At 39.1% G+C, this 13,118-nt stretch overlaps 1 protein-coding gene, 1 long non-coding RNA gene and 1 other non-coding gene across 5 annotated transcripts in view; 1 reads left to right on the top strand and 2 right to left on the bottom strand.

Annotated features, from left to right (window-relative positions):
• Positions 1 to 7,295, bottom strand: part of LOC149248132 (serine carboxypeptidase-like 35) — a 30,508-nt gene extending 23,213 nt beyond the window's left edge. The window contains exons 1-3 of the mRNA XM_089447789.1: positions 7,204 to 7,295; positions 7,005 to 7,057; positions 6,712 to 6,785 (exon numbers count right to left, since the gene is read on the bottom strand). Coding sequence (XP_089303915.1) covers positions 6,712 to 6,785; positions 7,005 to 7,057; positions 7,204 to 7,295 — 219 coding nt within the window. The remainder of the gene's footprint in view (positions 1 to 6,711; positions 6,786 to 7,004; positions 7,058 to 7,203) is intronic.
• Positions 7,296 to 7,505: 210 nt separating this feature from the next.
• LOC149248130 (uncharacterized) lies at positions 7,506 to 12,231 on the bottom strand. 3 transcript variants are annotated; one of them, XR_016266646.1, is made up of 2 exons: positions 11,525 to 12,231; positions 7,506 to 7,796 (listed from the first exon to the last, which is right to left on the bottom strand). It is a non-coding gene; the product is annotated as an uncharacterized LOC149248130 (long non-coding RNA). The 3 variants fall into 3 exon arrangements; XR_016266647.1 differs by having other exon boundaries at positions 7,506 to 7,777; XR_016266645.1 differs by having other exon boundaries at positions 7,525 to 7,796; positions 11,667 to 12,231.
• Positions 11,101 to 11,201, top strand: LOC149248131 (U6 spliceosomal RNA). The gene has a single exon (XR_016267623.1). It is a non-coding gene; the product is annotated as a U6 spliceosomal RNA (small nuclear RNA).
• Positions 12,232 to 13,118: the final 887 nt, after the last annotated feature.

Genomic DNA, 13,118 nt, shown 5'->3' with positions numbered 1-13,118 from the left:
ACATCAACTTCTACTGTTTTGCCCCCCAGTTCAACTTGCAAGTTACTTAAAATCCCGTATGGAGTGTATGATCGTCCATCAAATGCTTTTAACATCGTTGACGATTTCGACAAGGGTGGTGAGCCAAAATTTTTCCACCAACTCATCGACATAAGACATGTAGATGCCCCCTCATCAATAATTGTTCGATGAACAGTTTTGTTGAGGGCTTTCACTTGAATAAGGAAAGCTAGTTGAGCTGGTAACTGAGGGTCATATCCTTTATGATCAAAGGCCACAAGATTGGAATCCATTGGGCCAATCCCACCTATTGCTGATAATAAAGCTTGCTCTTGGGAGGGGCAATTTTGCGGTACCTCAAGTGTCGACATAGCGGACGGCGATTGGGCCAGGTCCTCTACTATATTATAATTCTGTGCTACTTTGGCACGAGGATTAAATGTCGATTTGTGTACTACTCTCTTTGGCGACTTTATCATTGGTTCAGAAATGATGGGTGGCCCAATTTCGGTCAAAGTTGTCGTCGAACTACTAGGTTGTTCATTAGCCTTGTTATTCGACAGTTGTGGATTCCCGTAATCTTTATTCCTTGTCAAAGCATCATTCTGCTGCTTTGAGGTAGACAACATAAGCACTTGGGATCGGGAAGCATTTTGATTAGCAACCAGTTTGGTTCCCGGGTTTGGAAACGGATCAGTCAATACTGCTGAAGTTTTTGAACTCTTAAAGAGTTTCTTAACTTCAGGTATATGTGGACAATCTCTCGTCCAATGATCCTCATCGCATATATGACACCCCGCAGGTGGTTTCCTTTTTCTCCCTTTATTTTTCTTCTTGCCCCCTGGTTGCTTCAGTTGTTTGCCCTTGTTGGTTGACACGGCATTTACTTCCGAGGCAAGAAGTTCCTCATTTGCATTTTGATCTGAAATCTTACGGGCTTTCTTGGAAGTAGCCTTTGTCGATTTCGCGTTTGTCGTGGCAATCACGCCATCGCCGGTGTGAGAGTCATTGTTTGATTTAGGAGGAGGAGGAATTGAGAATTCCGGTCTAGGGGCATCAGGTATTTTGTCGTAGAGCGTGCCTGACTGGGTATAGACCAAATCCAGATATTGGGCACGAGCGATAACTTGCTCTTCCGTTACAACTCCCCCCTTTGCCACATCTTCCGTGATGGTAGGAAGTAATGACTTGATAAACCATTCAGCTAATAGCTGATCGGGAACGTACGTTTTTACCATCCTACGAGGACGTCGCCACTCATGTATATGATCAGATATGTGGGTGGCGGTCGTCTGTTTGAAGTTGGTAAGGAGTTCTGTTCCCGTTTCATACCTTATCGGTAATTGAAAATGGGTTAAAAAGGTTGTGGCTAAGGTACTGAAGTTGTCGAACGAAGCTCTAGGCAATTCAATGTACCGTTTTGCCGCTGGACCCGTTAACATCCTCTGAAAGAGGCGAAGTCTTATCGAATCATCATTCAAGGTGTTTGATGAACACCATAGATGGAATCTCATCACATGATTCGACGGATCTTCACCCGGATTTCCATTAAATTTAGGAATATCTGACGAAAGATTATGCGGAATCGCTGGCCACCAAGGGGCATAAGCAATTGGATCATTCGTCAGTCGGTTTAGATCTGGTAATTCTAGAGTTGCTACAAAGGGCAACTGTTGATTCAGGTTAGGCGAAGCATATCCAGGATAAGATGGGATCGCCTGAGCAATGGGTCTTTGCAAACCAGCATAATGCTGGCAACTTTGACAAGGTTGATGGGCATAACCATTATAGTATGGTTGCCCATTACTTACAAAGACTTGTTGCTCAGGTCCTTGATATGATTGCTGGGATGGCGGTTGTTGAGATTGAACCAGCTTTGGTTGTTGGACCATTTGCTGTTGACCAATACAGGATGATTGACCAAGATGAGGAGTCACAGTACTTGTTTGAGCCTGAGTCGCTCCAGATAAGGAGGCACTACCCTGAGATTGTGATTGAGTCGTAGAGACAAGAGGCTGTTGTATTGCAACCTGAGAAACTTGGGGTTGACATACAACAGGTAGAGCTTGTACTTGTGACGCATTCACTATAGCAGGTATGGTGGGAATATTCGACACAGGGTGTACTGGTTGCATTGAATATACAACCCCTGGTTGTTGAGGCAGTATCGGTACCCAACCGCTGAATGTAATTCCAGTTTGACCTGAACTTTGTTGTAAACTCCCATATGGTTGTCCTTTGGGAGGGAATAATGAAAGAGCATACTGGCCTCCATATGGTGGAAATCCAGTACTTAAAGGGTAAATTGGCCTTTGAAGACACATTGGATTAATTTGTTGAGTTTCAACATAAGAAATACCAGATGATAATCCAGATGAAGAAATAGGAACTAACCACGTCGTCGTCCCTGATTGGACTCCGGCCTGTTGTTGACAATTTGCCGGGACAGATGGTATACCAGCGAACATCGTTGGAGTAGCAGCAGGAGGTTCTGCCACTGCTGCGCTGGATGACACAGTCCTGGATGTCGACGGTTGTTCAGACATATTTAGTCTATCCAAAAGATTTCCTAGCGATTCTACAAGAACTTTGTGATGAAGGGAGACTAACTTCGAAGATCAACGAGGGAAAGGTGATGATTATTCCGTTTAAAATAAATTTTAACGACGCTTGGACACAACTTGCTTTTTCAATTTTAAAGAGTCGAGAAAAAGTTAAAGATGACTCTAGTCTCCTTCGATGTTTTAACGAGCCCGAAGTGACAAATGCTCGGATGGACTTTTTCTGTTATAGAGTTTGAGAAAGGCCAAAAGAAACTGCTCTGGAGTTCTAGGCAGAGGGTGTGCCAAACTTTTCGCAAAACTGCAGAATACGTTTTAAGGTACGGGCGGTCGATCTTCGTGAATGCTGTGTTCACTGCATTGCGATCAGTAGGGCGGCCGACACGGCTTCCTATGGATAAAGGCTTTATTCCTATAGGGGTCTCCCAATATATACGCGACGGTACGTGGGAGCACAGTCCGTACTGATACTTATCGCTTCACCGTGGAGGAATCACCCAACCACTCAACGGTAAGATATCAGGCTTAACGACGCCGGAACACGTCTCTAGCCTAGACCTCTATGTTGTGCGTTAAGTTACAAAGCGTTGTTATGTTCATTCAATTTATTTTAGATTGATCTTATTTAGAAGTTTGCCTTTTTGGATCACCACGAGATGTATGGTACAACTCCTAAATGCAGTCTAAAGATGATAAGCAATATTTTTCTATCTTTTCAACATATGAAAATCCTAGCTACTAGGGGAAAAGAAAGACATCATCTTTTCTCACAGAGCATAGAGCACACAATAATGCACTTTTTCCTAAATCAACATGCAAGCTGTCAAAATGCAAATGCACAAATGCAGGTATTTCTTTTCTCTTTCTTAATATTGATGTTTATATAAAGAAAGTTGTTGTATAACTTTGAATTCGATTTCAATTGAAAACACAAACAAGTTCAATGTCCAAAATCAAAAGACACCTTATGATTTACTTGTTTCGACACTAGAAATGCATAAATTCAAACCATATGACGAAAGTGAAAGCTAAATCAACTGTGAACAGCAAACAAACTTACTCCTAAGATCAAAACGACACTTATGACAGGTCTAGATCTAAGGGGTCACAGTAAGACTAGTTTAACTTTCGTAATAGGAAACTGCAAATGATGTAAGAAATACACAAAGAACAAATACAATTTCTTTATACAACCGAGGCGGAATTGATGCAAAGAAAAGTGGTTTCAGATAGGTACATTGACTGATAACAGGCTGCAAAAAACAGGGATAAAAACTGAGCAAAAGACACAGGGAACCACAACTACACAAGGCAAGGACTGTTTCAGCGCAGGTCTAACACAGAGGTTTTGACATTCAGCACAGGTAGCCTTCACGGGACCTGCGTTGAAATGCAGAACCTCTTCACTGGGTCTGCGCTGAAGCAGAAACGAGAATTGTTTCTGGGTTTTGAGCTACGGTTTGCAGTTAAAATCACAGTTTTTGGCCAAATCAAAGCTAGCAATCAAGTACAACCTAAGGGATGATTCAAAGGAGGATGAAGATCTATCACTAAGAGCTGTTAGAGCACTTGTGGATCAGCTCTTCAGATCATAAACAGGCCCAGTAATTGGGCTAGAGTAGTTGCCCTCTACTTTGCATTTGAAAAATCCAAATGCAGTTCGATTCGGTACTCTTTGAGTTTATGAATTGAATAGCAAAAAACACAAACAAACCAACAAGATACGATCCCCAGCGGAGTCGCCAATTTGTTGTTGGGAAAAGTATCCAATACAGAATGACCCTATCCCACTCTAAGGAGTGATAGTACCTCAGCAACAAACAAGACAAAACTATCTAAGTGTTCTTCTTTATGAAATGTAAAGAGAGGAGAAGGAGTTAACTAACCGATGTCTTCCGCTAGTTTGTTGACCCAATCTCACTCCTTGCTGCTTGCCCCCAGCTCCTTGCTCTTTCACTGGCCCAGTTACACCAAGTTCCTGCAAAATGGCAAGAGAGGGAAACTACAAGAAGCATACATTCATAACTAGTTTAAGGATTAGAATAAACTAAATATGCAAATACAACAAAACATCATTGAGATACATGCATATAGAAGAAACTCAAATGGCTTTATTGATGAAGAAGTAAAGTTCAGGAAGTGATACAACCATAAGAGGCCCAATCCAGCATCACCTTCCCAGCAGAAAGGAATCTCCTCTTCACCTCCTTCAAAGCAAATCACCCAATAGCTCTAACCTCAAACCAACAACAATTCTTTGCATTCACAAAATTCCAGCCTCCTGGATCTCATGGAGGAGAGATCCATATATAGATATTTGGAGAGAGGATGAGTCAGCTTGAGATCTGACTAGTGTCCTCTCCCACTTTCAGTTCTTGATTCCACTTGGAGGTTCTTGCTTCCACTTGGAGATTTGGAACCTCTTACTCATCACCAGTCGAATTCCCTGAGGCAAGTGTCATTTTGGAAGCTTCCTGAGCATTGACACCTTGAGGAATGAGTCTGCCACTTGTCCAATCTCGCTCAGCGCAGGTAGCCAGTGTTGCAGTTGACATTCAGCGCAGGTAGCCAGTGTACCCTTTGACATTCAGCGTAGATGGTCAGTGGAGTTGTTGACATGATCCTGAATTGACTTGTTTTTGAGCAGTTTCAGGTGGAGAACTTCTGTGAATTGCTGTGGTTAGTTAGCCTTGTTCCTCTAGGGGTAGGAACAACATGTTTAGGGACTTTGGATCCCTTAGATTATGGACATTTCATGCTCAATGCTGTAAGGCACAAAAATGTCTATAACAGTGCGGTGATTCTTCCAACACCCCCCCTTGGCGCCCACAGTTACACCAAAACTCGCAAGCACTGTTACACCAAAACCCGCAAGTATTGGTAACGTTCCAAACTAGTAACTAGGATCTCCATAGTGGAATTACGGATTCCATAAAGGTGCGGTAATTCTTCTAGCACCCCCCCTCAAACGCACCTCGGGGGAATTGAACCTAGGTCCAAGCTCTGATACCATGAAGAGGTTTTCCGTTAGACCAAAACCCGCAGGTTTTGGTAAACGTTCCAAACCAGTAACTAGGATCCCCAGGGTGGAAATTATGGATTCCATAGAGGTGCGGTGATTCTTCCAACACCCCCCTTGGTGCCCACAGTTACACCAAAACCCACAAGTATGGGTAACTTTCCAAACGAGTAAATATGATCTCAATGGTGGAAATTACAGATTCCATAAAGGTGCGGTGATTCTTCGAGCACCCCTCCTCAAACGCAACTCACAGATTCCATAAAGGTGCAGTGATTCTTCCAGCACGCCCCCTCAAACACAACTCGGGGGAATTGAACCTGGGTCGAGGCTTTGATACCATGAAGAGGATTTCCGTTACACCAAAACCCTTAGGTTTTAGTAAACGTTCCAAACCAGTAACTAGGATCCCCAGGGTGGAAATTACAGATTCCATAGAGGTGCGGTGATTCTTCCAACAGCCCCCCTCAAACGCAACTCGGGGGAATTGAACCTGGGTCTAGGCTCTCATACCATGAAGAGGTTTTTAGTTACACCAAAACCTACAGGTGTTGGTAAACGTTCCAAACCAGTAAATAGGATCCCCATAGTGGAAATTACGGATTCCATAGAAATACGGTGATTCTACCCACAATATTATTATTAATTTTTTATAAACTCCAACTTAATAATAATACATTCATACTAGTAATTACCTAAGGCCTTTTTGTCATTTACTAATCAAAATGACCTAACTGATTCCCCTGATAATATTGATGAGATTTTGTATCTTCCTTTGACAATTTAAGTGCACATAGTGATGGTTATCACGGCTTATTATTTGGTTGAAATATTCTCAAACTTCTGTGACTATCCCTCTCTAAAGTCCAGACCTAAAACAGTATTGGGTTTAGTCCTCGAACCTTCCACTAACACTTCGTTATCTAGAGCAGACAACCTGAGTCATATCTAGAATTTAATTAATGAAACGGTTGATTGCAGAAAAGCGATGGACAGTAAGTCGGTCCAAGTGGAATTAAACGCAAAAGCACTTGTCACTTGTAATCTTATGTGAATTCAAATAACAAATATTGTGAGTACACTTATACATGAGTGGAGATTTGAAACTGAAATTTTTTTGGAAGTGTTTACCATGAAGCCTTTGAGATTAATGACGGTGTCCTTGTTTGTGCCGTTGTTGCGATCAAATATCACCTCTACAAGCCCTGGGAAAAAATGATACAGCCAACCACAATGTCAGAAAATCACTTTGATTAGGTAACATCCGACCTCATAGTGTAATTTGATATAATCAATTATATTCATATACTAGGAACTCTTTCAAATGAATTAAATTGGAAGATGTATATTATAATAATGCAGCATAGGAAGATGTTTTAAATAATTTAAAATATAAATATATATAAACTCTGAAGTCAAATTACCTGCATAACTCTCTACTGTTATGTAAAACTCGAGAGACTTGTATGCTGGAAACCTTTCCAACCATTTTAACAAAAAACCGTAATTGTCTTTCAAATTTAGTTCGACTAGAAGTTTATTCAACGCTTTTAGACATAAGCTTAACACGACTCAAAGTTTAAAAAATGTGAAATCAAAGCAGGGTGAAGGCTAAAATGTTACCTGTAATTTTGTCTCCGAGACACTTCAATTCGGAGAATGTATTTGAATAGGAGAATCCAACTCCAACAGGTGAGTCCAAGAAAACAGTCCATAGAATACCATAACTAAAAAAGGTTAAGGCTTTCGACCAATTCAAACGTCTTATATTTAAATATATGTGTTTTCCAAGAATAACAATTTCTTAGTTAAACATTAAAGATTTTATGTTTCTCTGCACCATCTTTGTCCTTCCAGGTTTTATTTTATAAATCAAAACACCATATGCAAAGCTTAATAAGGTGAGGTTTATAGGCATATAACAGTTTCTTTTCTACAAATCATTGTTAAGTTTTTAAAGGCATGATGGTTATTTACAGCTTATTCTCCTGTACGAGGCTATTTATATTAAAATATTATTTTCATGATGCTTAAATTAGTGAGACATCTGAGGTTCGGGCTTTGTTTAAGGGCAATCCTTCCTTCTCTGAAAAACAAAGGGTGAAAAGATCCATTTACCTCATTCATTAAAGTCACTTAAAAGATTGGAGAAGCATCAGAAGTGCAGCGAGAAAGTAAAAGCTGCAACAGCGAAACCCTGCAAGAAAAGCGAGACCCTGAAAAAATGAATAGGAACTCTAAGAAAATTTTCGTTAGTTTTGGGAAGAATTGATGAACAAATAGAATAATCCCGGCAAGAGAAGCTCTCTTCTGAGATCCTAAGGGAAGGTTTTGGGAAGAATTGATAAACAAATAGAATAATCCAAGTCAAAGCATCAAGAAACTCTGTTCTGAGAACGTAGAGGGGAATAAGCTTCCACGTTAAACTATGACCATTAACACACTAATTATAAGTTTTTTTTACTATTAATTATTGTCTTACGACTTAAATATCGTCAATCGTCTATCATCAATCCTCTAACACTCTATACATGGTGCAGAGTAGTACACAGAGAGTTGTTATCAAAAGGCCTTACAGCTTAATAATTTAAATGTCAATTATATCTGACATATATTATATAAAAAAATAAAAAATAAAAAAAAATTCAATATCAACTATATATGATATATATTATATAAAAAAATTTAAAAAAAAATAATTTTTTTATAATATTCCAAGTATTAATATTTTTTTTATGTATATTTTTGTTAATTAGTTTTGTTTAAAATCTATTATACAATCCAATTTCTCATAATAATTTTCTAGATCACATCTATTTATATATTAGAAAATGCAATATATAATTTAAATTTAAATTATATAATTATATATAAACCAGAAATCTAACCAGCGTTTAAGGCAATCAAATCTCTGGGTGTAAATCTAGACAGCTAATTAGAAATTATATTAGCAACCCCATAATTCAAACTAATTATATATAGATCAAAATTAACTACAACCCCATAATTCAAACTAATTATATATCAAGACACATTTATCCTGAGTGCCACAGGTTATTAGGATTCGGACGGTACTATGAGCCCTCCTAGTAACATTAACCACAATAATCCGGAGCGCAACAGCTTATTCGGACTTGGACAGCACTGTGAGCTCTTGAGAAAAAGCCAGCTTGATGATGGTGTATCTCTTGAAGCCTGCACTCCGAAACAGCGCTTTGAATTCCTTCCCCTGTTCTCTCCTTCCCACCCGGCTGTATAGACCATCATCTCAATGTTAAATAACAAACCCTATTTGGTCGACATATTTTCAGCTTCTTCCTCTTCCAGCAATTGCTTCCACAATTAAGACTTTCCTGTTCCTTGTTAGCTTCTTTTCAGCAATTTTGTCCCCAATCATGCATAAGTAAATTTGTTACATGTCTTTTCGAAATAGTCCAATTTTTTTTTTTTGGAAATGGAAAACCATAGATGATTTCATTATCTTCATCATGACTCATCGGCTGAAGGTCTCAGCCAGATCATATTAACCTCCATCTGCTCCACTCCCGGGACTCTCATAATTTTCTATAAATCATCAGTGGATGATAAAGCAATGGGTTATGGTGGCAGAGAGTATCATCTCATAAAGCTGGAGCTAATGAGGGTGCTGCAGATTTAAGTGATGAGTTGATCTGTTGCACGGGGCCATGAACCAAAACATGATCAATAGAGTCCGTAGAGGCTGCCATGTATGAACACCATGAACTCCAGGTTTACAGGATGATAATCTCTGCTGCCAAGTCCATGGCTTTAAAAGCACACTTCATCCCATTCCATACCAATTCCTTTTTCTCATACCATTGCTCTCTTTATGAGATGGTACTCTCTGCCGCCATGTCACAATGAAGATAAGGATGTCTTGATTAGTGGAGTTCATGTGACCAGAAATGGAATGGGATGAGTGGTTGTGATTTGTTGGTTATCTTTATTTTGATGGTATGTTTCGCAGTATTCTTAAAATTGGATCGTTGACTTACTTAACGTCGGTTGAGATATTCGCTATTTTGTCCCTATCCATTTGGTGTCCCAGAATCTCCAATCTAGAGATAAGCACAAGGGAAATAACACTGCTTAACTGGTGGTTAATTTTTGTTTTCCATGTTTTGAGTTTCGCCCAGATGAGACATCATCATCGATGCACCGTAATTTGTTAAAAAACAGTTCTATATCAGTCTCATCCCTCAACACTACCTTAGCAGCTGCTTTAGGGCATCTTTATCTCGAATCCCGATTCCTGGAATATTCTGCAATTGGAGGGAGAGAGATGGGCGCGGTCAAATTTTTGACTGGCCATGTCCATCCGATCTCTCCCGGCCCATGTCCATCCGATTGCCTGCCGAATATTTGGGAAATTCGCAATCGATATAAGAATACCCAAAAACGGCTGCTACTGTAGTGTTGAAGGATGAGATTAATATAGAACTGTTTTTTTTCCAAATTATGGTACATGGATGATGATTGACAGCGCCCATGTCAGTTAGATTGCCAAAATATTCAGGGAATGGGCAATCCAGATAAGTTCACGGACTACTTTCCATGTCAATCCATGAATCAACAATAAGCAACTGGGATATCTAAGTATTGATATTTTTTTTTATGTATATCTTTGTTGATTAGTTTTATTTAAAATCCAATTTACAATCTAATTTTTCAAAATAATTTTCTAGATCAAATCTATTTATATATTAGAAAATGTAATATATATTTTAAATTTAAATTATATAATTATATATTCTTATGGGAGAGCTTAAGTGGCAATGGTCATGGAAATGAAGCTTCACCGAACAAGAAGTTTTGGATTCAAATCTTGGGCTACTCTTGCCCCATATAGGGATGTGTAATAGACACGAAAATCAAAAAACCCTACTAAACTTAAAAAAAAAAAATTATATAATTATATATATAATCCAGAAATCTAACTAGTGTTTAAGGCAACCAAATCTCTGGGTTTACATCTATACTGCTAATTAGCAATTATACTAGCAACCCCATAATTCAAACTATTTATATATAAATCAAAATTAACCACATTTATAATAGCAACCCCATAATTCAAAGTAATTATATATACATCAAGATTAACCACATTTATCCTGAGCGCCACAGGTTATTAGGATTCGGACGGTACTATGAGCGCTTCTAGTAACATTAACCACAATAATCTGGAGCGCTAACAGCTTCTTCGGACTTGGACAGCACTGTGAGCTCTTGAGAAAAAGGCAGCTTCCTGACGGAGTAGTTCTTGAAGCCTGCCCTCCGAAACAGCCCTTTCAATTCCTTCCCCTGTTCTCTCCTTCCCACCCGGCTGTATATAGACCATCGTCTCAATGTTAAATAAGAAACCCTATCTCCTCGACATATTTTCAGCGTCTTCCTCCTCCAACAATTGCTTCCACAATTAAGACATTCCCGTTCCTTGGTCGCTTCTTTTCAGCAATTTCACACGCTCCTTGTCCCCAATCATGGATAAGTAAATTTATTGTCTTTTCGAAGATAGCCAATAAATTTGGAAGGATACTGAGAAGATTAGCATGACCATTATACAAGGATGATACACCCATTGAGAAGATTAGCATGACCCTTATACAAGGATGATACACCCATGGAGAAATAGTGTAATTTTTTTTAATGGAAATGCAAAAGCATAGATGAACTTATTAAGCTGCAAACAAGTTTCTGGATTCATATCGCATTTATACTATGCTATTTTATAATATACGTTTGGAACCAGCCATTATGGTTAATTTTCATGAAAATGATCAAAAATATGAAAAATATGAAATGAAAGACTGATTCACCCATCTTTGAAATAAAAAAATAAAGATATGAAAATAAAAACCAACCATAGCCCTTGAAATTATAAATCTTATTATTAATTAAGAACTAAGTTCTCTGCCATACTTACCTTCATCAACACTCCATCGGCTGAAGGACTCTGCCAGATCATATTAACCTCCATCTGCTCCACTCCCGAGACTCTCATAACTTTCTATAAATCATCATCCACTTGCTGTGGATGATAAAGCAATGAGTTATGGTGGAATTACCTTCATCATGACTCCATCGGCTGAAGGTCTCTGCCAGATCATATTAACCTCCATCTGGTCCACGCCCCGGCCCGAGACTGTCATAACTTTCTATAAATCATCATCCACTTGCTGTGGATGATAGAGAAATGAGTTATGGTGGCAGAGAGTATCATTTCATAAAGCTGGAGCTCATGGGGTGCTGCAGATTTAAAGTGGATGATAAAGAAACGAGTTATGGTGGCAGAAAGTATCATTTCATAAAGCTGGAGCTCATGGGGTGCTGCAGATTTAAGTGATGAGTTGATCTGTTGCACGGCGGATTGAGCCAATAGAGCGCATACAGGCTGCCATTTATGCACTCCATGAACTCCAGCTTTACGAGATGATAATCTCTGTTGCCAAGCCCATGGCTTTAAAACTACACTTCATCCCATTCCATATCCATTCCTTTTTCTCATCCCATTGCTCAGGGCGCCCGGCAACACATCAACTCATCATCGGCAGGAGCTCCAGCTTTATGAGATGATACTCTCCGCCTCCATGTCCACAATGAAATAAGGAGGCCTTGATTAGTGGAGTTCATGTGACCAGAAATGCAATAGATGAATGGTTCATAGAGGCTGTCATGTGATCAGAAATGGAAGGGGATGAGTGGTTGTGATTTGTTGATTATCTCTATTTTGATTGTAAATTTCGCAATATTCTTAAAATTGGACGGATGACATGATTTTGGTTGAGATATTTGCTATGTTGTCGCGGTTCCTATTTCGTAGACTATAGAAAAGTAAATGTTGGCTGACATGTCAGACATTTACTTTTCGCCATTTTATCTCCCTTCGCGTGCTGTGAGAGAGAGGGCGAAAAGCAAATGCAAGTAAATGCTGGCTGACATGTCAGACATTTACTTTTCGCCCTTTTCTCCAAGCTGCTATCTCCCTTCGCGTGCTGTGAGAGAGAGGGCGAAAAGCAAATGCCTGATATGTCAGCCAGCATTTATTTTTCTATAATCTACCCAATAGGAGTTTCCTGTTGTCCCTATCCATTTGGTTGGATGTCCCAAACTATCCAATCTAGAGATAAGAAAAAAGAAATAACATTGCTTAACGGGTGGTTAATTTTTGTTTTCCATGTTTCCGGTTTCGCGAAGATTAGCCATCATCATGGATGCACCGTAATTTGGAAAAAAACAGTTCTATGTCAATCTCATCCTTCAACACTACGGTAGCAGCTGCTTTCCATGTCAACCCATGAATCAACAATAAGCACGAGATATCGAAGAGAATTTGAAAGTAGGGGAGTTCAAAGAAAAATTACTAGTCGAAGAAGGATCTTAAAATATTTATAATAAAAAATATTCATTTTTAATAATTAGATAAATTTAATTATAATTAACTTGTTTTAATGTTTATAAAATTAGCAATTACAGTACATGTTGTAAAGGAAAAGCCGCGAGGGAAACAGTGGAATTAA

This window comes from Pinus tabuliformis, chromosome 7 (assembly GCF_031772625.1).
Source record: "Pinus tabuliformis cultivar Carrire ecotype Pingquan chromosome 7, CPIR1, whole genome shotgun sequence".
Lineage (NCBI taxonomy): Eukaryota > Viridiplantae > Streptophyta > Pinopsida > Pinales > Pinaceae > Pinus > Pinus tabuliformis.
Note: the sequence above shows the minus strand (reverse complement) of the source record. Positions and strands in the feature narration are given on the sequence as shown.